General features: G+C 42.4%; 2 protein-coding genes across 37 annotated transcripts in view; both read left to right on the forward strand.

Moving 5' to 3' along the window:
- clasp1a (cytoplasmic linker associated protein 1a) overlaps positions 1-11,841 on the forward strand; it is an 80,900-nt gene extending 69,059 nt beyond the window's left edge. For 22 of the 35 annotated variants that reach the window (XM_037109819.1, XM_037109822.1, XM_037109826.1 and 19 more), the window contains 11 exons: positions 827-979; positions 1,281-1,387; positions 2,490-2,615; positions 2,992-3,139; positions 3,243-3,489; positions 4,548-4,610; positions 5,831-6,021; positions 6,176-6,304; positions 7,084-7,290; positions 7,755-7,871; positions 9,250-11,841. In XM_037109819.1, coding sequence (XP_036965714.1) covers positions 827-979; positions 1,281-1,387; positions 2,490-2,615; positions 2,992-3,139; positions 3,243-3,489; positions 4,548-4,610; positions 5,831-6,021; positions 6,176-6,304; positions 7,084-7,290; positions 7,755-7,871; positions 9,250-9,336 — 1,575 coding nt within the window. In that variant the 3' untranslated portion in view covers positions 9,337-11,841. The remainder of the gene's footprint in view (positions 1-826; positions 980-1,280; positions 1,388-2,489; positions 2,616-2,991; positions 3,140-3,242; positions 3,490-4,547; positions 4,611-5,830; positions 6,022-6,175; positions 6,305-7,083; positions 7,291-7,754; positions 7,872-9,249) is intronic. The other 13 variants (XM_037109835.1, XM_037109837.1, XM_037109856.1 and 10 more) reach the window with 3 other exon arrangements.
- Positions 11,842-12,960: 1,119 nt separating this feature from the next.
- tfcp2l1 (transcription factor CP2-like 1) lies at positions 12,961-25,897 on the forward strand. Of its 2 annotated transcripts, XM_037109860.1 has the most exons (15): positions 12,961-13,518; positions 13,920-14,068; positions 17,072-17,145; positions 19,037-19,142; positions 20,182-20,288; positions 20,378-20,530; positions 20,621-20,731; positions 22,351-22,454; positions 22,800-22,851; positions 22,987-23,080; positions 23,220-23,310; positions 23,879-23,961; positions 24,330-24,472; positions 25,034-25,085; positions 25,211-25,897. In XM_037109860.1, the coding sequence occupies exons 1-15, from the start codon at positions 13,460-13,462 to the stop codon at positions 25,246-25,248; spliced, it is 1,416 nt and encodes a 471-aa protein (XP_036965755.1). In that variant the 5' UTR covers positions 12,961-13,459; the 3' UTR covers positions 25,249-25,897. The 2 variants fall into 2 exon arrangements, with proteins under 2 accessions (XP_036965755.1, XP_036965756.1); XM_037109861.1 differs by lacking the exons at positions 12,961-13,518; positions 13,920-14,068; positions 17,072-17,145 and adding an exon at positions 17,163-17,905.
- Positions 25,898-26,087: the final 190 nt, after the last annotated feature.

The following is a 26,087-nucleotide window of genomic DNA, read 5'->3' on the forward strand; positions in this document are numbered from 1 at the left end:
CTCAAAGTTCACTTAATAATCATTAAATTTACTTTAGCATAAAAGTAAATCGATATGATAGTTGTCAGTACATCCATGATAACAGGAAACAAGATCCGCTCGTAGCTAAAGAACTTTAACCTGAATGTAAACGAGTACAGACTCGAACACGGCTCACTGTAGAGATTTACATCACATGAGCATGATGGGAAACTCTGTTGGCAATCTCAAAATATAGATACACACCAAAAGGCAACAGAGTGACAACACTTATTTTCATCTGTGCGACGCAGAGGAGAGAAATGTAGCTTGAAAGAAAAGCAGCTGAAGGTTTTTAATGTAGCTTATATCACAACTTTAGCAGATTTTGGTTCTAGTTTCTTTCTTTAGTCCAGTTTAAATCCTTCTGATAGTCCAAATCACCATCTTGGTGCCGTCTAAGCCCCCTTCAAGTTTGATCTTTACTCACTTGCATGTTGCAACACTGATAAACAACAGCGTCCTTGAAAGAGTTGTGACCTTCATTAGTTCTTCCACTGAATGCAGCTTCCGACACTCACCTGTTAACAGTTTCTCTCTACAGGCTTAATGCATCGTTGTTCTACCAAGAAGTGCTCTGCGGAGGTGAAATGTTGGTTTCTGTCGTTTCAGAATTGCTCTGACCTTTTATTAAAGTTCACCATTAATAACTGGATTGGTCCTCTTCAAAACGTGCTGTTCTGTTTTTATATTTTTAAAACCATTCTGATCAAGAAGCTGTTGGTCAAAGTACTTCTGAAACCAGGGAACTTTTCACTCCGTCTGAGCCGTCGTGTCGTCCATCCTAACTTCCTGCTCGTACCTGCAGGCGGCCCAGGTGGTGCTGATCGCTCTGTTTGAGCTCAACACGCCCGAGTTCACCATGCTGCTGGGAGCTCTGCCCAAAACGTTCCAGGACGGAGCCACCAAACTGCTGCACAACCACCTGAAGAACTCCAGCAACACCAGCAGCAGCAGCGTGGTAAGTCAAAGCACACAGTGGTTCAGGTGCTGAACTGGTTCTTGAACTGGTCCCAGAGCAGCACCACGCATTTCATCAGAGACCTGCGAGCGTGATCCAACTAAATTCTCTCATGACTCTTCATAATAAAAGCTTTTAAATGACTAAATAACAGGGGCTTTTATTGTGAAGACATGATAGGAAATGAGATATGAGATGTGATTCTTCGATAGCACTGCGATCGAGACAAGCGTCATTAGTTTAAGACACAAGCCTCAACCGGTCTTGAGTTCTGTCCCACATTGTTTTTCTTTTCTTCCAGGGGTCTCCGAGCAACACCATCGGTCGGACGCCTCAACGCCACACCTCCAGCAGAACCAGCCCCCTCACCTCCCCAACAAACTGTTCCCACGGAGGACTGTCCCCGAGGTAGCGCATCACCAAATCTGGTGTCAAACTGTCTTCTGCTACACATTTCCTGTTCTGTCCAAATGCCTGGCTGTGGTTTAACCCTGTCGATACTACTGCCGCTGCTATGATGTGTAGTTGAACTAACGAACAGTCGTGTTAGTGGGAGCATGAAACCGAGTGAGCTGCTCAGAGAGATCTTTTCTTCAAACACGACCGTCCTGATAAAGATTTTACAGCCTCGGACATAATTGGTGCTGTAAAACGTTTGATAACCGGACTGTTTGATGTCGTCTTACATCATGTTTTGGCCTTTTTTTTTTCTTTTTTTTTTTACTGCTTCTGTGCCAAAGTTATGTGGACAGTGGACTAATAATAACTACAGTTCTTTAAAGGAGAAGTTCACCCAAAACAGAAATTCAGACATTTTCTATTCACCCTCATGCTGATACAAAAGTCGGGTGAGGTTTTGTAGTCCATGGAAACAGCACTGCAGCGTCCTCCAAAACAACTGAAGAAGCTGGAGAAAAAAAGAAAAGACGTTATTTACACTTCAAACAATTCTCCAGCTACTTCAGTCGTAATGCTGTTTTACGTTGAAGCTCCAGAAATGTTTCACTGGACTACGAAACGTCACCTGACTTTCCATCGTCATGATTGTGAGAAGATAATGACTGAAATACCCCTTTTGGGTGAACTGCTCCTTTAAATACAGTCTAAATCTGAGCAGCTCATTCACGTGGGGCACGTGTCTAAGCAGAAACCCATAAACACAGATTCTGGAGCTTTCTGATCTGTAATGACCTTATTTGACCCTGAAGTTCACTTGGAGACGTGCGGAAAAAACGTCAGACGATGTGGAACATTTGTATTTTTTACGTGACGCTGACTTTGTGGGATTCTGCTTCCTCTAAATTAACACTTTCCCTCAACCTTAAAGCTCAGACTGGTTTCTTTTTTGTCTCTTTCTCTTTCTGCACACGTGTCGTTTTCCTCCTCCTCTTCCCTTCTCTCGTCTCATCTTCGTGTCTCCACCTCGTCGTTCATTTTCCATCCTCCTCGCCTCGCCCCTTCTCCCTCCTTGTCTGTGCATCCTTCCCTCCCGGCTGCGCTGTGGCAACAGTCGGTTATGGGGTTGGGGTGTCGACGGACTGTCAAAGCACCCCCCTGCCCCTCCTCCTCCTCCTCCGCCCCACTCCACCCCTGCTGCCCCCTCCCTCAGGGTCCTGCGCAGAGCATATTCACCCAGGTAATGAGGTGGGCTGAGACACAAAGGAGATTATTCCCCTCGAGGCAGCCAGACCCCGATCCGTGTCCCGTTACACATCTTCTTTTGTTTAAAGCCCAGCTGAGCAAAATCTTTCAGTTTTCTTCTGTGTCATCTCTAATCGGACTGAATGATCAACTCACATCGCTAAAGTGTGACTGATTGTGTCCAAATAAAAAAAAACCCACAGACAATCAGATGTTCTCACAGCTGACCTCTCCCTTTCTAAAAACTAATCTGTGAAAAGCCAAAACTCTTTGCATGATGACGAGACAAATTCATGCCCGTGTATCTTCTCCAGAAATGCATCTCATATACGCCTGATGTGTATTTCTCTCCGTGTTTGTGCGTCTGGTAGCATGATGGAGTACGACACGGAGAACATGAACTCAGAGGAGATCTACAGCTCGCTGCGTGGCGTCACCGAGGCCATCCAGAGCTTCAGCTACCGCAGCCAGGAGGACCTGAACGAGCCGATCAGGCAGGAGGGCAAGAGGGACGATGCAGTAAGTCAGAGCGGTTTCTCAAACGGTTCTGCTCACGGCGACTTTTCATCGAACCATAATGACATTAACCCTCTCTCTATTTGTCCTTCCTCCCCTCTAACAGGCAGGAAGAGAGGGCGTAGCGTCCTCTCCCGGCTCTGACGCCCGTCTGGGTTTAGACATGGTGGAAGGAGGTCGCACCGCCTTAGACAACAAGACGTCACTGCTCAACACGCCGTCGCCTCGCTCGTTCTCCGGGCCACGAGGCCGCGAGTTCGCTCCTTACGGCTACGGAGAAACCATCTGCACGTACGACAAGAGCGCCCTGAAGGAGGCCGTCTTCGACGACGACGTGGAGCAGTTCCGTGACTGTGAGTTATTTTATTAGTGGACGGTGGTTTTGTGTTCTCTGGAACAAAGTAGTTTTAATCTCATGTTCCGCAAACTGCGTCGCAGAGCTTTTACTTTCATTTTGGAAACTCAAATCAGATGTTCAGACTCTCATTAGCGTTTATTTAACCGATGTATGCATACATGTTAACATGAGCACGTTATTGGTATCAGCCAGTAGAAGCTTTAAAATTAAATATCGCTTTAAAGCTGCAATGATTCAAGGCGATCCAAAGAAAGCTAATCATCAACTATTTGGATTTCTTAAATGTGAGGATTTGCTGTGTTTCTTAGGGTTTTGTGCTGTTGGTTGGACAAAAGAAGCAACCTGAAGAAACTGTCACGAGCTTTTCGTTCAGATTTACAAAGACGTAACAATGAATCCATTAATCATGACAATAAAAAACAAGTTAATAGCTTCGATAGATAGACATCTGCTGGATATCCGTCCATGACAGCATGTTGTCCCCGAGGTCCTGATCACATACCGTTCATGTTTTTTTTTATGTCTGCAACATGTGCAGAAAGTGGGCAAAGTAATTCTAAACTTTATTAATAGTTGATGTAACATTGAGCAAGTGCAACTAGAGATTTACATTATATACCTACTACTAAGAGTCAGAGGAGTTTTGCCTCCTGAGGAGGAGCTGGTGTCCTGATGTCTCCGTTCTCATTCTGCCAATCTGTGGTCCACCGTGTAACGTGAGGCGTCCTGACAGGCTGCTGCTGATGTTGAGAGTTAAAACAAGACATCAGCCACAAACGTGTTACAGGTTACGTTCCTTTTCACTCGGTTAAACGCTGGTGAAACGTATTTAAACGTGACGTGTTGACGAAAAACACAGAAGTACCTGCAGTATGTTTACCACAAACATGAGGTGTGTGTGTGTGTGTGTGTGTGTGTGTGTGTGTGTTGGTTGTTGTTGTCGTCATCACATCCTCTGCTCTGCACCCCCCCCCCCCCCCTCCCTCCTCCCCCCTCTGTCCCTCACCTCCCCACCTCCACCTCCATCCCTCCTTCACCTCCCTCCTTCTCCAGGCCGACGTCAGGAAAGTGGTGAAAACAAGATGACGATCCCCAAGCTCTTTGGTCCTAGTAAAGGTGCCTCCCCCGCCTGACTGACTGACTGACTGACTGACGGACTGATTTACTGACTGCACCCTCACTCCACTCGCTCTCTGTTTGCATTATTCACTCAGCTCTCTCAAATCTCATCCCCATTTCTTCATGATCCTCTAACTTAACTCCCAGCCTGCACCTTTGTTCACTAACTCCAACCAGTCCTGCTCTTAGTGCAGGTTGAGTCTTTGACTAATGCTCTGTGTGGTGCTTTCTGTAATAAACCTAATGTTTGGCTTTTTATTCGTATGTGTAAATGAGCTTTAGTGATCCAGCTTAACAGTTAATATCTAGACACCTGCTGCCACAAAACACACTACATGTTATAAGCTCAGTCACACTAACACCTACAGCACAGTGAAGTGCATTTTTTGTCCAAATATTAGAAAAATAGATAAATAACATCACATATTCTTAGTCCTTAATAATCAAAATCTTGAAAATTTAACCTTCTAAGTCCTGTAGTGTCGTGACTTAAAGTCCTCATCGTATGCCGAGCTGTTAAAGGAACACTTCACCCAAAAACAAATTAAATTCAGTCGTCATCTTCTCACCTGCATGCTGATTGAAAGTCAGGTGAAGTTTCATAGTCCACAAAACATTTCTGGGGATTCACAGCAAAAAACTGTGTGACAGCGTTCTCTGCCTCCTGAAGCCCCGAGATACAAAACTGAGTTGAACAGATGATATTTACACCCCTTGTAGTCGAACTTCACCCACTTCAGACTTTAGCAGCTAGAGTGAAGATTTCATCTAACAGAAGGAATTTAATAACATCTTATCAAATCAGTTTGGGATTTAGGGGCTTCTGGAGACTTGAATTAGACATTATGATGGTTTTTTTTCTTTTCATTTTTCGATTGTTTTGTCTGGAAATATTTTTTGGACTATGAAACTACAACCAACTTGTGACTGAATTTTCTTTTTTGGGTTAACTGTTCCTTTAACTCTGCCTAGTACAACATCCATTCTGGTATGTAGCATCACTTTATCTCCTTAAAGGTGACGCTTTTTAAAAATGTGGGATGGTTTTCAGTACTTCAGGAGTAAATTAATTTACAGTAGATCATCATTGTTGAGTTGTAATCAAGTAAAATTCCTCTATAAATGACTGATGGTTTGGATCCTTTAGCCGCAGCAAGTTGTCGGCCGCTGTGTTTCTGTTGTGTAACACTTTCCTCTCGTCCTCTCCGGGTGACCAGTCGGTCAGGACCACTCAGACATGGTTGCCGACCTGCTTAAGGAACTGTCCAATCACAACGAGCGCTCTGAGGAGCGTAAGGGCGCCCTGGTGGAGCTGCTGAAGATCACGCGGGAGGACAACATGGCTGTGTGGGACGAACACTTCAAAACCATCCTCCTCCTCCTGCTGGAGACGCTGGGCGATAAAGACGTACGTTATCTAATGACTCTCAGAGGCTAATTAGCATACAGTGTTGGAATCTGTCTGCTGATAATCTCAAGAAGTTTGAGTGACAGTAAACAGTGTAGATACACCAAATCTTTAACACTTCTGACTGATGGCTCATATCTCTGCCTCCCCCCAGCACACCATCCGAGCTCTGGCCCTGCGTGTGCTGAAAGAAATTCTGAGGAACCAGCCGGCCCGCTTCAAAAACTACGCCGAGCTCACCATCATGAAGACCCTGGAGGCTCACAAAGACTCTCACAAGGAGGTACACAGTTAACTCACACAGTTAGTTCAGGAGAGTTTGAAACTGTGAAATAATATCTGGTTTTTGAGCTGAAGAACTGAGAGTCATGTTTCACTTCATGCAGGAAACAGCTGTAACGGAGGAGATAAATTATTTGAATGTCCACAAAATTTGAGCCACACGATAATATTATTTTATCTCCATTCAAGTTTCCTGCTTCCTTCCTTATGTAAGGTTGAGTTGGCCTGGAACGACACTTATAATAATAAATAATATAATAACATATCTGATACCTGAGATATAAAGAAAGTTCAAAGGGTTAACATCGAGACCATCAGGTTATCACTGTGAGAACAATAATAATAATAATAATGATAACAACTTCTACCTCGGTCAGCTGGTACACAGAGCGGCCGGGTACACACGGGGAGACGGACCTTTGATGAAGCTTCCAGATCAATATTAATCCACATGTTGAGACCGAGAATCAAAGGCAGATAGCAAATTAAATTGATGGTTTAATAACGCAGCACTCAGAGCAGAATACTGTTCTTCAAACGGGTTTCAGTGTTTTGAGTCTGCTGCAGGTGAGCGGAGACAAAAAAGACCTTTTAGGCTGTTCATATAAGAAACGTTTGATCTGAAAAGTTCATTCTTTTCCCATACGTTCCCATACAGAAACTGCTTTAGATACACAAGGAAAACATCTGCAACAAATCTGGATCTGTTCTTAAATGACACAAATGTAGTAATTCCCTAATTTCATGTAATAGATCTTGACATGTCTGTGTGTTTTTCAGGTGGTGCGTGCAGCCGAGGAGGCGGCGTCCACCCTGGCCGGCTCCATCCACCCCGAGCAGTGCATCAAGGTGCTGTGCCCCATCGTGCAGACAGCCGACTACCCCATCAACCTGGCCGCCATCAAGATGCAAACCAAAGTCATCGAACGCATCGCCAAGGATTCCTTACTGCAGCTGCTGCCCGACATCATCCCCGGACTCCTGCAGGTCTGAGGCGTCAACGTCAAAAGCTCTTTTTTAAAATTCAGATTTACACGTTTTCAGGATGATTTAAATTTATTTGGCTCTAAAAGTTGCTCAGAAAACCTTGTTTTTTTCCCAAGTTCTGACTGGGCTCACACCCTTAAATATCTAAAAAGTTGCGCTCAACAAACATCATTTTTGTTTTTAAACTCTTGCCCTTTATTTTTCTGTCTTAAATAACCCGGAGAGCAGAGGTTTGAGGCAACACAGAGAGCAGAAACCTCCCTGTCAGCTCCAAAGAGGCATATTTGGACAATGTTCATATTTGGACACTGGGGAATTATTTGCCTTATTTGTCCCTGGAAATGTTTGCGTGTACTCTGCACTGTCTGCGGCTCCTCCCACGTTCCTGCTGACCCCTGCTGTGTGTGTATGTGTGTGCACGTTTGCGTGCGCGCCGTGCCTGATGCTGCCTCGTCTCTCCGCAGGGCTATGACAACACAGAGAGCAGCGTTCGCAAGGCCAGCGTGTTCTGTCTCGTGGCTATCTACTCCGTGATTGGCGAGGATCTCAAACCCCACCTGGCACAGCTCACGGGCAGCAAGGTACGGAGGGCGTCCAGTCTATGCATTCACACACACACACACACACACACACACACACACTCACACACACACACCAACAGACGCACAGCCTTATCATATTCCCATGTTGTTATTTCTGAGCTGGTTTCAACCGGTTGTCCAATTATAAAGCTCGGGGTCATATTTGCCCTACTTTCCTCTACATGTGTCCTTGAGTTATATAAGGGTTGATGTCTGAGGTCCATGTTCACCTGAATGGAACGACCCTCTGCCATCCACATAACATGTTGATAACATGTTATCGTGAGTGGTCGGACATCATCACAGCAACATCTACTTTCAAAACGATGGTCTGGGGTTTTCCCGCCTGTTGACATACATTTCCTCAACATGTAGAGACGTCAGAAAGCTCTTGTGATGACTGAATTCAGCCCTTCTTCATTTTAAAACCTTCCATGAAGACGTTCTGTAGCAGCGTTTAAGGCTTTCTTCTTCTTTTCATTATGACTGATGACAACAGTCAATAGTTTTAATCCATTTTCATTCATTTTGTAGCGGTCTACTGTTTTCCCTCTACATATGCAAAATCTGCCTGCAGGCATCTGGGAGATTGCTTCCAGTGACGTGCAGCTGAGCTGCATTGTGGGTAATGTAGGCTCTAGGTTTTAAAAAGCAGTCCAGTCCTGTAACACGGTTGGACTCATTGTGGACAGTTTGAAATCACGATCAATACAGCAGATATCACCTTTTTGTTTCTTCCTTTTCAAAACCTGGAGACTACATTACCCACAATGCAACTTAGCCACTTAGTGACATCACTGGAGTTGATTTACAGGGGTGGAAGTAACTAATCACAGCTGTTCTGATGACTTCCAAAATGTATTTTTGGGGGTATTGTAACTTTTATGAATATTGTTCTCAAGTCTGTAATTTTACTCGTATTCCACCATTTAATCTACTCAGTTACTTTTAAATTCATAACTGATAACTGAGTAAAAGTTGAATTAACATCTGACCCGTTCATCTGCATTTTTTGAAGTCGATAAGGCTGATCGATCGATCGATCAATTGATGGAAAGCCGACGTACAGACTAAAACACACAGCATGTCGTCACCACTGAAAATCTACTCAACTAGGAGCACAGTTCTATTACTGAGATATGACTTTCTGCTTCTGTTTCAACTCCGTGGTTTTCATTGGCCCATCCTGTAAATTGCCTCCATTGCAGTGATGCATTGTGGGTAACAAATTACAAATTTCCTTTGACAATGAAGACTCCCATGATCTCTCGCTGCTTCACGATATAATCTTGGTTTGTTCTCAAAAAGTCTTTCCTCTTAAAACTGTCAGATTACTTTTCCAGTAAAACATTAACGTGTCGTCTTTGTTCTGCTGCAGATGAAGTTACTGAACTTGTACATCAAACGAGCCCAGACGACCAACAGCAATAGCAGCAGCTCGTCTGACGTCTCCTCTCACAGTTAATGGAGGGAGGGTTCGGTCAGAGACCGTGTGGATGGACGCCGGCGGAGGTTTTCCACATCAACCTCACTTCCTTCAGACTCCCCCCGTCTCTGAGCTTCTGCCTCCTTCTCATCACAACTCGAGCTCCACTCCGCTTTTTCTTCCTGTTTCGAGGGAGATCGTCACAGCAACCTCTTCGTCGTTCAGTTCCTCCTCCCCGCCTCTGCTCTAGAAACTTTTGAATGTAACTGTGGATTGGTTTTTCTCGACCGGTGGGGAGGGGAGTCACCACATTTGGGGAGTTTTTGGATGTAAGAAATGCACTTTCGTTTCTCTTCCTCCTCAGTTCCCAACAACCTCCACACAGAAAGTTTCTCCTCCAGGTTTGGTAGCGTTAAGGAGTTCGTACATGATGCCGTGAAATGTTCATCACCCGAGTGGAGGAAATGTTATCGTGCCAGAGAAATTAACGTCAAATCGACTGCAGTTGTTTTGGGATGAAATGTCATTTGGCTGGCCCAGTGATGGTTGGGAGCATAAAAACCAAAAGGAAAAAAAAAAAAAAGGAAATGTTCAAGAACAATGTGACATAAAAAAAAAACTAAAGTACTGTATGAGCATTTTAAGTTAATGTTTATTGATTTTGATCATGGCTCATTGAAGTGTAGCCTTTTTTTATGCTGATTTCTAATTAAGAGTTGCTCCATCGATTGAATTCCCCTTTTCAAAAAAAGCTACAGAATTGACAATCCTTCAAATTTCAGTGCAGATCTTTTTTCACAAATGTAGAGAAGATGAAATCGCTGTTAAACTGCACGTGTAAAACTGTCTGAATTTATCTTAAAACTCACAATCAGCAGACAGAAGTTGAGCCGATGGAAACGCCGCCTGTATTTTCACCCTCAGCGTTCAGAAAAGGTGCTTCTTCTTGTCCGATGTGCGTTCACAAACGGCTGCCCGTCGGGTTGCCGGTTTGTTGCATCTTAACCTGTAAATGTCCGAGGCTGCTGCTCAGTCGAGAGTTTGAAGAGGGAGAAGCCCCTTTTGTAAATACTGCAGATGTTTCCCCTCCTTCCCCTGCTCGGAGTTCGATGTGAGACAGTCGAATAAAAGACGTTTACCAGGCCTTATTCACTTCACACACACACACACGTTCGTCGACTGGGACTGCAGAGAGTGAACGGGATGTACAGCACTCTCAGAACAAAAACAAAAAAAATAATGTGAATCTGCAGGAAACCGGAGCCGCGGCGGCGTTCTTAACCTGCGATGAAAAACAGTATTAGTCGTTCAGTTTCCTCCTCACGTAACCACAAGCTTTCTGCAATAACCCGCAAATCCACACGTCAAGGTATTTTGTACATACACTTTTTGACCCACTGCTTCGCAAGATTTTACATGTCAATGGGAAAACAAAACAAAACAAAACAAAAAAAAGAGGTGAACAGGTTTACTATCTAACTTTTTTGCACGTTAGCAAAAATTAGCTTGCATGAAACCTGCAGCACATGTCAACTCAGTGCTGTCATGAAGGGCCCAGGGGGGATTTTTGGCTGATAAAGTGCACTTGTAACATCATCAGATTACTCATCTCTGATTTAATGTTTCAGTAGACGGAGGTCGTCACGTTAGTCATTAAGAAAAAAAAGGTACAAAAACGGAGCCAAAACCATGCGAGCTGGCAGACGTGGTGTCCAGGCAGGGTGCTGCGGCATCGTACCTCTGATCACGGCTGCGTTTTTTAATTTTGTTTCAGTGTTAAGTTTTTGTTTCTTGAAGCTTTAAAACTTTGTCCATGGGGTTGATTTTTATTATTATTTGATTACGATTTGGTTCAGAAGGACCAGACTCATCATGCCTTTTAAATGATCGAATTTGCTGTCTTCTAGCAAGTTAATAATAATTAAACAAAATAATAATAATATAAGTATTGATGATTTATCGTCCTTGGAGGGACAGCTTGGGATTTTTATTTGAGTGTTTTGTTTTCATTCATGGAATCCACTGAAAACGGGCCAATTGTGGTTATTTAAGTAAATGAATGTACAGATTTACATGTGTTATAATTAGCTTTTTAAGTATTGGTACTGAGACTGACTTCAGCGACATGCAGCCCTGTACACTCTGCAATATGCCTGCCTGTCTGCACTCCACCTTACTTTTTTCTCCGCCTTGTTTGGTTTTTAATCGAGCCTTCTACCAATCAGACTGCCGGTCGCTCGCATCTGTTACACGTCACTGGTCCTACAAACAAACAAACAAACAAACAAACAAATAAATAACGATGGTTTTCCTCGCAAACTGTTCACTATGCATGTTCTACAGTACACTGTCTTTCTTTTGTCTCAGTCGGTCATGTAATATTCAAGCCTGTATTTATATATTTTATTTTATTTTATTTTATTTTGTCCTCTCATGATAAAACTGTACAGAAGGGTTTTCTTTTTTGTTAAACTTCCACCCGTGATAGATCCGCAACAATGTAAAGAAATTGTTTGCTCTAGAAATAAACGGAATAAGAACTGAGTTTGTTGTCTTCTTTTTTTGTTTAGAGTTTGATGATGAGCATGAATTATTATTATTATTATTATTATTATTATTATTATTATGATATCATAAAGTGTTTATGTGAATGTCCCCTGCAGGAGGAAACCAGGCAGCAGTAAGAAGGATTTTAAGATCCTGAATAAGAAGCTTTACAGGAGGATAAATGGTTAAAGAGGGCGATGAGAGAGAAGATTGTACAACTATAATAAACACAATAACTCAAATTACTTCAGTATATGTCAGAATATTGTGATGTCACAGTGTTTTTAACCTCTGAACGTTTGGATACAAAACACAGTTGATCCTGTCTGGCTTACATGTCAAATTCTATCGTACTTCTTGTATAAACATTTTTGAGTATTTGTGTTTAGTGACCTCTGATCAGTGGATCCTGGAGTCATAGTTGTCGGGGACGTTAAGTGTCATCACAGCTTTACTTTGTTCATATTTGGCGGACCCTGCCACCTTTCTAGCTTCAAACAGTGTGAAAACAGCTTGTTTATTCACTTACGGACAAAAGTAAATATTTCTTAATTAATATTGTAAACATTAAAATGATGAGTTAAAAATCTGAATAAAAGTATTTCTAACCCTGTATTAAATTGAAAAACATTTGGTCCGTCTGGTGTGTTTGAGTCTTTTGTATGATGAGATAAAAGGATAACAGCCGAGGTTTTATGGATCGGCCACTTTATTGTTGTGACATGGAGCTCCAACTTAAATCATTAATAATGGCCTCCATGTGTTGGTGGACGCTGTGCATGAAAGGTTTAATGTTGTGTTAGATCTCAAGAGTTGATCGAAGCTCGTACGTCTTCCCAGTTTTCCTCCCCTCGCAGGTTGAACCTTGTTCCGTGACTTCCTCCGGGGGTCCTGGCAGCGGTGCTGCCCAGTTGTTCATCCATTTACGAGCACATGCATGTAAGGCTGAGGTGTGCTTAGCCGCTCTGTATAAACATTAACCTGAGCCGACTGTCAGATGACCTGCTCCTAATCTCGGGTCCTTTGGAGGATAATGTGAAGAGACCGGACAGCTGCAGGAGTTTCAACCTATAAACTGAAGTTAAACATGCATGTTGGGATTAAACTGATCGTCTCGCTCCATCACTGTTACTACAGTAATTCTGTCTGATATGAGCTGCTCTAAAAGTTGACTGAAGTTCCTCTCAGACTTGTTATCATGAGGTAATTATGTTTATGTTTGTTCTGTAATACCTGAGGTCGTCCTCGTGTTTGTTTCCAAAATGAGTCTCCGAACATCGTTACACTAAGTGAGTTTAAAGTCGAGCTTCAGGGCCCGACTGTTGGCAGTGTCAACAGCTGCTCAAGTGAAGCTGCTATTAATGCATCAGCCCAGCTAGACATGGGCAGTGGGAGGGGTGCCCGCAACACTCCGCCTATCAAAGGTCATCCAAGGTATGCTAATGGGAGTCCTGATGACATCACCGGGACAATATAAGAGGGACGCAGCGAGGTTTGGCTGCAAACCTCCCCTGAGCTGAAATCTGAGGGAAAACCAGCAGGCGCAAAGCTCCGTCTGTCTCCACGTCCTCCCCGCTGTGGTCCTGGGATACAAGAAGACACCGCACTGGAAAATATGCTGTTCTGCCACTCCCAGCCTGAATCCTACCACCAGCACTCTGCTAGTTACATTAGGTAAAGCACAAACCATGCACAGAAGCTTCAGACACACATGGACTGCAGCCACTCGCATCTGGGGGGAAACTTTAATCTGTGACGGGTTAAATCAGAGTGTCAGTGCAAAGCGGTGATATACAGAAGGCTTGTGTGACGTACAATGTAGTTTGTAAATGTGCAGATTTGCAGTAATTCTGCCTCAAATTGTAAAATACATTCCAGTGACTTACTTTTAAAGGAGCATTGCACTCAAACATCACATTCAGACTACAAGTGTAGATCATAAAGACCACTTCTTTTCTACTAACAACCACTAATGCATTGAGCCGGATGAGTAACACTGTGTTGTTCCTGTGATTAGATGATTAGATCGACCAGCCCACACTCAGCCCCTCTTCTCTCTTTCTGCTCTCTTTCAGAGAGGCCTTGGCACCTTTCTTGAAAAACGAAGAAGCGAGGCTTATGGCTGAAAATGGTGCCGGCAGGAGCCCATTCCAGTATATCCTGTGTGCAGCCACCTCGCCGGCTGTGAAACAGCAGGAGGAGAGTCTCACTTATCTCAACCAAGGTAGCTATCTGTCCTGCTAGTGTCGCGTCCACACTGACTGAATGGACCGGAGCTCATGTCGTCAGATGAAATCCTCGAGCCTCGCTGATGTGGAATATTAAAATGCATTTATAAGTTGTTTAATTGAATTAATTTAAAGGCACAGGCCTTCAGTTTGGCATCCTGCAGCTGATAGAAACACATGAAGGAGTCATCAAGATGATCCAAAATTCAGTTCAGATTCTCTTTGATAATTCTCTGGATTTCATGCTGTGATGACATTGAAAAAACTTCAAAAGATGCAAAGAAAAGCCCTAATAATTATAATTTCTGTGCAATATACACTAAAATGATCAATTAATTAACCAGCAGTTTTCTTTAATTTGCTTGTATCATCTGACTGACAGCCTAAAAATTAAGAAATTCAATTTAAACTCATATGTGACAAAGAAAAACAGCAAATTTTTACATTTTAGAAGCTGCAACCAGAAGTACTGTTTCTAAGATTAACGATTAATTTATTGTTCCTCTGCTGAATACTTAATCTAAAACATTTTAAAAGTGCAGCATTGAAATATTTTTACTTTAAAGAGCATCAATCTTTTATTTATGGGGTTTAAATTCCAAATTTGCTAATTTGCACTTGACTTTTGGCTGTTTTAGTTTCTGATTATGAGTAATATCATCATAACAAACATCAAGCAAGTGCAACAACACAAGATGTACAAAGCCGGATAACATTACTCACTAGTCCAACAGTAAGAAGCCGCGAAGAATTCTACTTCAACTACGACCAAAACTCAAACATAAGCTTTTATCCAGCGTCTCACTCGGTCCACTCTCTGTTTCTCTTCTTAGCTTCCTCCGTCAGCGTCCTCTTCAGTCTTTCTGCCTCTTTCATGATAAAACTGAAGGCTGCTGAAATCAGTTCCACTGCCTGCTAGCACTCCTCTCTCCAGACCTCAACATCCCTCCTCCAGGCAGTCAAAAGCTCCTCTGCTAGCACTGAAAACACCAACAGTCCCCCGTTTCTACAAGCTCCCAGTGCAGTCAGCTAACTGGGCTAACTAGCTGATGCCACCTACAGCTCACAGCGAGCTCCCAGATAGAAAACCAGGCTTTGACGCCAACTTTCCTAGTGGCCACATCGTGTTATTACATGGTCAAGTTTTCTTTTTTTTTGCTTCACGCGCCACTGAGCAGCTTTCACAGGAATGAACGGGGCGTCATCTCCCAACGCTGTATCCATATATCATTTGTTAAATCCATGGGTCGCAGCAGTTAGCGGCTACTTTCACGACAAGTAAAGACATCTGTCCAATTGAAAAAGTCTGGAAATCACAGAGAATTGAGGCTGGAGTAGCCAGAAGACATCAGGCGTAAAAATACGATCCAGTGTCATCGGCATAGTTGTTGACATGAGTCATTCTTTCTCGTGGGAGATCGTTTCCATCAACCCACGTCGGCGTTTGGGTGAAGAGTGGGAATGACAGAAGCACCAACAAAATTTAGATTTACTGGAATCACAGCGGTTAGATTAAAAAAGCATCATGATTATTTGATTATAAACGACACATTATTTCATCTGTGCAACATGAGCTCCTACATGTGTGTAAATCTGTCTTAACTTCTGTTTTCTGATCTATCCACCCTCCTCTCTTCTTCTTCTTCTTCTTCCCTCCTCTTTTTCACATCACTCTCCTCTATTTAAACCTTCTGATTGTTTCTCTTGTTGAAAAGTGACATTTTTTACTTGTGCATTATTTTACAAGTTTGCCCTGCTTATCTGCTGTACAGTAATTTTGGTTTGGGAGTAACTCCAGGCAGTCAAAAGCTCCTCTGCTAGCACTGAAAACACCAACAGTCCCCCGTTTCTACAAGCTCCCAGTGCAGTCAGCTAACTGGGCTAACTAGCTGATGCCACCTACAGCTCACAGCGAGCTGCCAGATAGAAAACCAGGCTTTGACGCCAACTTTCCTAGTGGCCACATCGTGTTATTACATGGTCATGTTTTCTTTTTTTTTGCTTCATGCGCCACTGAGCAGCTTTCACAGGAATGAACGGGGCGTCATCTCCCAACGCTGTATCCATATATCATTTGTTAAATCCATGGGTCGCAGCAGTTAGCGGCTACTTTCACGACAAGTAAAGACATCTGTCCAATTGAAAAAGTCTGGAAATCACAGAGAATTGAGGCTGGAGTAGCCAGAAGACATCAGGCGTAAAAATACGATCCAGTGTCATCGGCATAGTTGTTGACATGAGTCATTCTTTCTCATGGGAGATCGTTTCCATCAACCCACGTCGGCGTTTGGATGAAGAGTGGGAATGACAGAAGCACCAACAAAATTTAGATTTACTGGAATCACAGCGGTTAGATTAAAAAAGCATCATGATTATTTGATTATAAACGACACATTATTTCATCTGTGCAACATGAGCTCCTACATGTGTGTAAATCTGTCTTAACTTCTGTTTTCTGATCTATCCACCCTCCTCTCTTCTTCTTCTTCTTCTTCCCTCCTCTTTTTCACATCACTCTCCTCTATTTAAACCTTCTGATTGTTTCTCTTGTTGAAAAGTGACATTTTTTACTTGTGCATTATTTTACAAGTTTGCCCTGCTTATCTGCTGTACAGTAATTTGGTTGGGAGTAAAAAAAAAACAAAACACAAGCTTGCTTTAACATGCAACTCTTGGCCAAGAACGGCACTGTATTAATAAGTTAATGATATCAGCGCCATAGCTTGGCTTTATTTTCATGCCACTGATAGTCTCATAGTTTGCCTTACTGGCTATTTTAATTACATTTTCTTGTGATAGTAAAGTTACTGCATCATATTTGATCAGGATGGAGATACATAAACGTTTTTCTAGTGGCTGGCCTTTACATCTGGCTTAAAAGGTTTCTAATTTAATTCAATTTCTATCTCCACTGCCCCTCTTTTCTGATTGACTGATTTCCCATTTTTCAATTTTAATCAGGTTTTTTTTTTTTTTTTTTTTAATGTTTTAAAATGTAGGTCAGTCCTACGAAATCCGTATGCTTAACAGAAAACTAGTGGAGTATACAGATATAAGCAGCAAATATGTAAAGGTAGGTGTAAGGTATTGTGTTCTCTGTTGTTTTTGTTGTGTGTGTTTTGACTTTTCATGTGACCTCTCTCTTTCTTCCCTTATCTGTTTTTATGTACACATTTGGTTTGTCACAGGGGCCTCAACCCTCCCTTCCACTTCGGGGGTGGGGTGTCGATCTCGGAGAGCTTGGTACTATCACCCAAACTTACCTTTCTTCTTTTCCAAATTTCACAAATAACCCCGACAAACACACAACTCATCCTACCTCCACATGTTTACCACACACACACACACACTGTATGATTCATTTGAAGATCTTTTTTTTTTTCTGCATTGGGAGTTTTTTCAGAAACACCTCGGCATCTTTACATTACAACATCACTGTTCTTTAACTGGAATCTTTCAGATAAAGTGGTATAATCCCGATGCAATGGCTTTCTGAATAAACCCCATCATTAGCAGCCCATCACGCTACTTATGCATCTAAATTTCAGATGCGAGTCGCAAGTGACTCCGTTTATTGCAGAGACGTTTGTCAGCACACTCATTTAAGAGTTAAGGAGAGGTCATTTCATTTAACTTCTGTCTAAGTGCGTCCACTCGACATGTCTCTGTCGTCTGGCTGCCGTCAGCTGAGACCGTAACGTTAGCGGCAGCATCCTAGAAACACAAGAATGGGACAGGTGGCGTCTATGCAAACACATGACATGCTGCGTGCAGCGCTCTTTGAGTTCTGGCGCTCAGTCATGCATGAGCCTCCCTCCAGAAATATCCCAATGGTACATGTTTTTACAGGTTGTTAATTTAATTTGTTGAAAGAACAGGATCCAAAATGTTGCATAAATTGATAGCGTCAATGCCCAACATTTGGTTTTTAACAGGAGTTTCCTGTTTTGAAAGTCCAGGTATTATGGTATGTGTCCACAGAACGCACCGTTTCTACGCTTTCCAGCCATGCAGTGCATTGTGGTGCTGCTACGTTACGTTTCAAGAGATGGGCCAACGTGTTGTCTGCTAGTCATTTGCATAAAGTCGAGGTCCAGACTACTTACTTCTCACCTAAAATGTCCCCAGAAATTCAATTCAGTGAACAATCTTAATACTTTACGAGAAAGTGTCTAAACAAGCCGCCATCTCGGTCTGAAACCAGTAGCATTCTTCAGCTGACGGAGGGTTTAGCCCGCATCCAAAAACGCTCCTGTGGACACGTACCATAAAGCTCAAGATAACCCCTGACATTTGCTCTACATCATCAGGGGTCATCTTGTAAAATCCTAGGATCCATTTGTTAATATTGGGAGAACACAAAGGGGATTAATAAGTGAGTAACAACTGCTACTTGTTGTGGACTGCCTTTGTTCAGGGTTCCCACATGAATACAAAATTATCTGAAGTTTGAGAAGTTGGTGATAACAAAATTATCTGTATGGAGGTTGTGAAAATGTACAGATGTAACCAGAAGACATTGATTTTAAGGTCTCAGAGGTATCAGCAAAATGTCTTTAAAGGTCCCATAAAATGGTGTCAATCCTTCCTTAATGTGTCCACGAGTGTGACAAGCTCCAAAAAGGAAGCTCAGACGTTCATTTCATGGGATCTTTAAATTCTTTGTGGGAACCTTGACTTCACTGTTGGTTCATCATGTGCAGTTCAGTGGCAGTGGGTCATTTTCCTCACGGATATGATCTATTAAAGTATGACTAATGTATGACGGGTAGGAACGGAGATGAAATTCCCTGAATTTCCACCTCCTGACCCTCGCCCAATGAAACTGCCTCAGTATGTCTTGATGAATAAATGAGGGGAGCCTTTTTCGCATGTTGCCGAACAGTCAAGCTCTTCAGCAACGTGCGAGCTTCCCCATCGAGCTGTAGCCGTCCTCCGGCCTAAATGTCTGATCTTGTCTACAGAGCATTGTGCGCGTGGTGTTTCATGACCGCCGACTGCAGTATATGGAGCACCAGCAGCTGGAGGGATGGAGGTGGAACAGACCTGGAGACCGAATCCTGGATATAGGTGAGTCGACTGTGCTAACCAACATACTCTCGCACCGAAACGACTGAATTGACGGACTGTCAGCATCACTGTTCCCAAAACAAAGGCAAGAAAACTGTTTGGTTAGGTGAAGGACAACATGGTTACGGTTAAAATGACTACCTTACGTACGTAGCCTCAGTTACATCACGTATGTGATGTCAGTTTACTACGTTTAAGTCAAAATGGAGTTGAAGGAAGTGTCGAATAAACCCTGGACTTTTACTCAGGAGTGTCCCATGTGAAACCAAAACAGACAACAAACATGACAAGATAACGTCCTAACATCTGGTTAAAAATACCCAATTTTGTTGCCATAACGACGGCTGGAAAATGTCCTGATGGTCGCCAAAGTTACGCACTTCTGTTGTGTGTTTGTTGTCGGTTGAGGTGGTCTCAGAGAGCTGTTCCTTGTTTGGTGGCAGTTTTCATCTTTTGTCTTAAAATACCGACTTCTGCTGCCACAAAGTCAGCTTGACAATATCCAAACACCTAATGGAACATGCCTGGTCTTGTTGCCACAGAAACATGTGCCAATTGTCCTGATGGCTGCCAAACTGATCTGGTTTTGTCAGTTGAGGTAGTCTCATACAGTTGTTAGTTTTATGGCTGTTGTTTCAGATCAGAAAAGATCACGCTTGGTTCTGTTGTCACAAACTTGAAAATGGCTGGACGTCTAGTCAGAAATACCTGGTTTTGTTGCTACAAAGACATCGGCAGCTATTTAGGGGTCAGAAAAGATCATGTTTTGGCCTAAAATACTGAGTTCTGTTGACACAAATATGGCTGGAAAAAAGGCAAAACTTCGAACAGTGGTCTCTTGTCTGGCAGCCATCTTGCCGTCATTCCACCAACCAACATCCCGTCTTTGTCTTGATAAAAGTCACCAGAACACATCGAACGTATTCATGGCTTTGCAGGAATGTATGACACAGCTGACTCTATCACTCCTAACAAGATGCTAACTGAGAAGATGAGTCTATTTAAAGTGACAGTTAACTGACTGACTCGTTGTCTGCAGATATCCCACTGTCAGTGGGGATACAGGAGCCCCGTTCACACCCAATGCACCTCAACACCATTGAGTTCCTGTGGGATCCCGTCAAGAACGCCTCTGTTTTCATTCAGGTACACACAGATTCAGGTCTGGACGGGGGGGAGCCGCTAACACATGCACTGCAAACGTAGGAGTTCTCAAACCCGCTTTGTCTTCTCAGGTCAACTGCATCAGTACTGAGTTCACCCCGAGAAAGCATGGCGGCGAGAAGGGAGTGCCCTTCCGTATCCAGGTGGACACTTTCACCAGCAATGAACACGGGGAATACCTGGAGCACGTCCACTCGTCCAGCTGCCAGGTCAAAGTCTTCAAGGTAGGAGAACGTTCTTATCTGTATGTTTACCTTTATGAATGTATCTTTGACATCTATATCTAATTCATGTTGGGGTTTTTTTTTCAAAAGCCTAAAGGAGCCGATCGCAAACTGAAGACGGACAGAGAAAAGATTGATAAAAAGACCCTTCAAGACAGAGACAAGTATCAACCATCCCACGACACAACCCTGCTGAAGGAGGTGAGGCTCGCTGCTGTCTTTATCTGGCTGCGTTACGTAACGGAGCGGATCTGAGAGGACGCTTTGTTTGCTTTCATTTTGTCAGCAGTGTTGTAATCCTGTTTATTGATCCCACAGTAGTAAATTCTTGTGGCATCCAGATAATCTCAAAGCACACAATCACTGGTTTATTTTCATGTTCTTCTCCTGCCACTCAGTATGTCTTCACTTTGCTCACACGTCCGCAGGATGTTTCTGAATCAGCACCGTGCTGTATCAATGTTAATATGTCGCCTTCCTCCTTCTGCTTAATTTTTAAAGTGCGCTTGCTTCGGTGCCGAGTTCTGTCAATGATTCGGGACTGTGATGTCTTTGAACGTCGAGTGACTCGGCAGTTTTCTGCTGTAGTGTTAATCTGGTTTGTCATTCATCTGGATAACAAGCAAACATGGCCTGTATGTTACTGACAAATGAGATCTGTGACAGTTCAAAATGTAAACACCAGTACACAAAACGTGCTTCAAGGATTAAGTTGGATTAAGTAGTAATCAATATCTGTATTGATTAATCAAAATAGAAGGAGTGGTTTGTTGTTGTAACTGGTTGAGGTGGAGCCAAACACTTTATGTAATGATGGTTAGTTTAGCAGTGGATTATGTTTTATGAAATGATCGTACGTGCATGTGGAATATTAATCTGTGGCTATCAATCAGTCACTAGCTGTCAGATAAATGTAGCCGAGTACTCAGTTACTTCACATCGAGGCAAAAGATACTGACATAAAGACAAAGAAGCAAGACAGTGTTAACATAAAAATAAAGAGTTAAGAATGAAAATACAAAGCGGAATGTTTTTTAAGATGATAAGTTAAAGCTGCTTTTTAATAACATCATGTCTGCACTGATACACGCAGGTTTATGTATACAGCAATGTGGTGGTGTTTATGTTTCTCCATTTTTGACTCCACCACCTCCTGAGATGCGTGTTTTAGGATACTTAATGTCTTTGTCTGCATGTTTTTTGGTGCTTGGCATTGAACATTTTTGGTTTATAAGAGCTTCTGACTGCAGCAGCTGAAAATTACATTAATGAAAAGTGGTGCCATGTCCAAAACAAAAAAAACAAAACAATGGTCTGGTGAGGTTTGGACACAAAAACCTCTTGGTTAGGGTTTGGAAAAGATCTTGTATAGGTATTTTATGGAGTGTGTGCCTCCTGTGTGAAAGCCGAATCCTTCTTTTGACTTCAAATACCTGGTTTCGTCAGCACAAACACGGCCGAAGCCTCGTCAACAATCGATTAGCGATTTGCTCACGAATGTATCAGCGCAGTCTCGACTTCGGTCAGTGTTTGGCAGACTTCTCACCTAAGTTGTATCACCACCACAATCCCGTCGAACTGTTTACATGTATTGTATTTGAGAGTATCCGTGGTTCCAGAAACATTCATTATCATTTTGGTAACTTGGCTGAATTTGTCTGTACTTATTCTGTCCTCATTGCTGCTGGAACACCAGAATTTCCCCTCTGGGGCATCAATAAAAAGATTATCTTATCTCATCTCAGTTCATTTGTCACATTTTTGCTCCTGTAGCATTTTGAATAATCGGACATCCCCTTTCCTTTCGTGTTTCTCTCAAGTGTTCCCCTTGGCCCGATGCCCTTAATCTCACTATCAACAGCAGCAGCAGCACTCCATCGCCAGTTTACCACAGCTCACCAACTTCCTGTGGTTTCACAGACGGGTGAGTCAGCATTCATGTCACTGTTGGATTATATGCACCAACCTGTTCAGCAGAGCTCTGGCGGTCAAAGTTAACTTGTGTTGGTTTATGCCAGGATTAAAAAAGACAGTGAAAACTATAAATGACCTCAGTAGGTCGAGGGTTGACCGCTGCTCAGGTGCTGTGATACAAACAGTGGTGATAACTCCCTCTATGGGTGCTTATTTGACACTGCAGAAGTGTGAACTTCCACAATTTGTTTTCCTTCTTTTCATGAGTGAATAAAAACTTTCTGCGCAGTACAAACAAAATACTCAACCAATCACCCCGATCTCTTCTTTCTCCCTCATGTGTACGATTCTGTAGCGACTGTTCTCCAAACCAGCAAGGGGATCTGCTCGTGCCCGCCTGCTCTGATGTAAGTAACGGGGACCAGACCGGTGTGAAAGTGTTAACGTTGCTCTCTCATCCCTTTTTAGGCCATTATTTGGAGACAGGTGGATGCTGTGCTGCTATACTCATTTCAAGGGCTCTTCTTCTTTTTGACATGTAGCACCTCCTGCCATCGTCCTCGCCGCAGGACACTCAGCAGTGGCTGCACCGTCACAGGTTCTCACCTTACTCAAGGCTCTTCACCAGCTTCTCAGGTAAAAATCACAGCACATTTCGATCCATGGAACAGAAGCAGGCTTGGCTGAGTGACTCAATTGCAGGGAAAGAAATAGGAATTCCCTGAATATTTCCGGCCAGAAAGGAAGCAGAGTAGATTTTCTGCTGTTGTTGCAGGTGGCGATCTGTTGAGGATGAGCAGGGAGGATCTGATCCAGATCTGCGGCCCAGCGGATGGCATTCGCCTCTTCAACACCATGAAAGGAAGGTGAGACAATAAAAAACACCTCGGAGCGCTCAGTCATGTCAGAACTAGACAGTGAAATTTGTTTTGTTTCGTTTTTGTCCGTGGAAAATACTCCAGGCGGTGATAATCTGCTCTGACGCAGTTGTTACTGTCGGTTTGACGCAAGTGTTTTAAAAATAAAAAATGGATGTTGTGAAAGTAAAGTTATATTGTCTTTGGTTTACAAGAACTTGGAAGGTATGACTCGACTAACATGATACCTGGCTTCATTTGGGATTTTCCATTTCTTTCAAAAGCCTCTCACACTTTTAACTTTGCCTGCAGACAATGGTGTAAGTTCCCCTCCACTTTCAAAATCCTATTTTTGTTTCCATTATGTAAACAGTTTAGTTTCAGTTGGATTTTTACCGTAAAAGATCTAGCGGAGAGAGAAAAAAGTAGGAATGTGCGCTCAAAGCAACAATTGAAATGTTAAGTCCTAAAATTCAGGTTTTAAGTGGACAAGAGGCTTAATAACCATTAAAGTTATTAGTACTGCATCTTCTATTTTTCTAGTTATAAAATTAAAGTGTCTGCTCACATTCTCCAGGTGTATTCAGCCCCGTCTTACCATCTATGTGTGTCAGCAGCAGGCCAGACATCAACCTGCCATCAAACCAGGAGGTGGAGAGAGTAAGTGAATACACATAACGTGTAATATTCTTATTTTATCTGTTTCTAAGATACAAGTTCACACTCTGTGTTATCCAATACAACAGCCCTGATATAACATCTATATTTACAAAGCTCACAATCTGGACGTGTGATTCAAACGAATGTTTATTTCTTATTTTTTAGCTCGGTTAAAATATATAATTGAATTAAAACCTCTTTGAAAGTACCAACTAAAACTAAACATTATATGCATCATAAAAACAGAGCAGTTTTATTGGAGTGTGTTAAAAATGTTTAGGTGTAGACCAATATAACAGACTGAAGGAAACGATTTGAAAATGAATAGTGTGATCTGAGGTCAGCTGTCTGCTTTGTGCTCCCTGCAGTCTACCACGCTCTGTACCTGGAGGAGCTGACGCTGTTGGACCTTTCTGAAAAGATCGCTTTGCTGTACAGCATCTCTCCACAGCAAATCACACACATCTACAGACAGAAGTCCAACGGGATCCATGTCTTAGTCTCTGACGAGGTATCCATACATCTCTGATGTCAACCACTCATTTTAATGCCTCTGAATTATTTAAACGAGCACAGGCGTGGTGAGCTCTGCTGATTGGGATTTATACCTGACACAAGCAGGTAGTAGGGATTGATATTCAGGAAAATCAGACCAGCAATTTATCCTGCCACTGCCATCCATAAATGTTGCATCACTGCCACCTGCCAGACTGTCCTTTGCCTCATCTTTTTTGCTCCATGTTGTCTTCACTCACAACAATCTCTGCCAGCATCGGGAACTCATCAGATAAAACACGAGCAGCCAAAGCCGACCGAACACAGTTCATGTTGTCACACTAGAACTGAGAACAAAAAGGGGCTGATCAGCTTCTTTGTCATGACGCTGTGCTCAAGTTCTGGTTAGATTTATGAACAAAAAACACTTAGTTACAGTTAGGAAAACCTCATGTTTTGACTTAAATGACCTTCTTTTGTTAACGGGAACTGCTACTAAATGTCTGACGTCTCGGTGAAACGCTTTTCTGAATGCTGGGTTTGGATTAGGATTCAAATTCGGATCTCTTTCTTTCAGATGGTGCAGAACTTCAGGGAGGAAACGAGCTTCATCCTCAGCACTATAAGAGGTAATTATCTTTAACCTTTACTTTGACAAGTCACGGTTTAACTCAAGCATCCATCACATTGTTTCCTTCTTTATCTTGTATTTTTTTTTTAATGATCTTTCACTGGATTTATTTCTGTTACCCAGATGAAAACACAGAAGGCTTCCACATTGTGTTGAAATGACCAACAGATACTCAGGAGGGTCAAAGTCTCATCGGTGGAATTGTACAGATTGTATATAAATCTTTCTAGACTACAGTATGTAGACATTTACTATGATTTACAGTAGATTTAAATGCTGCTCGGCTTTTATTTTACTGTTGATTTGTAGTATAGTTCTCATTAATCTTTCTGTTTTATTTGTATTTTTGTTAAGTTACTGATTCATGTTTGATATGCCATGTAATTAGAGACAAACAGTGTTGTATTGTTCCTTCACACATATGTACATTTCCAGCTTAAACCCCCATAAATGCAAATGAATGACTTTCATGATAATAAAGCAAAGTAATTGTCATGCATCGTCATGCAGACAAATAGAAAAGACAAATGAACAAAACAGTATTATGATATTTTAATGTAATGAAATGTCAATTTCATGCCGGTCCTTAATATGAAATGCTGTGATGTAGCATATTTACTTGTTCCATTGCATATTCTACAAAGGACTATTTTCCTGATGAGATGTGACATTACGTTAGGTAAAAGTGAGGTATTTATGTACACAGGCCTTCTGGATGTTTAAACACAGACACTATGTTGAAGTTTGGAAGGTTATTTTGACTGCTGTGGCTGTATGATGATGCTCAAAATAAAAGTACTTTGCACTGTTTTCTTTTGTATTCAGGTACAGTATATCTATCTATCTATCTATCTATCTATCTATCTATATATATATTAGAATAAACAATAAAATTTACTACCACATTCTGTATGATTCTATATGAGGCAGGATTATGGAAATGAAGGACATGAATGTAATTACACTCACTGTCTCCTCTATAAACTCAACTCTCACAATG

The sequence above is a fragment of the Acanthopagrus latus genome, chromosome 9 (assembly GCF_904848185.1).
Source record: "Acanthopagrus latus isolate v.2019 chromosome 9, fAcaLat1.1, whole genome shotgun sequence".
In the NCBI taxonomy this organism is placed as follows: Eukaryota; Metazoa; Chordata; class Actinopteri; order Spariformes; family Sparidae; genus Acanthopagrus; species Acanthopagrus latus.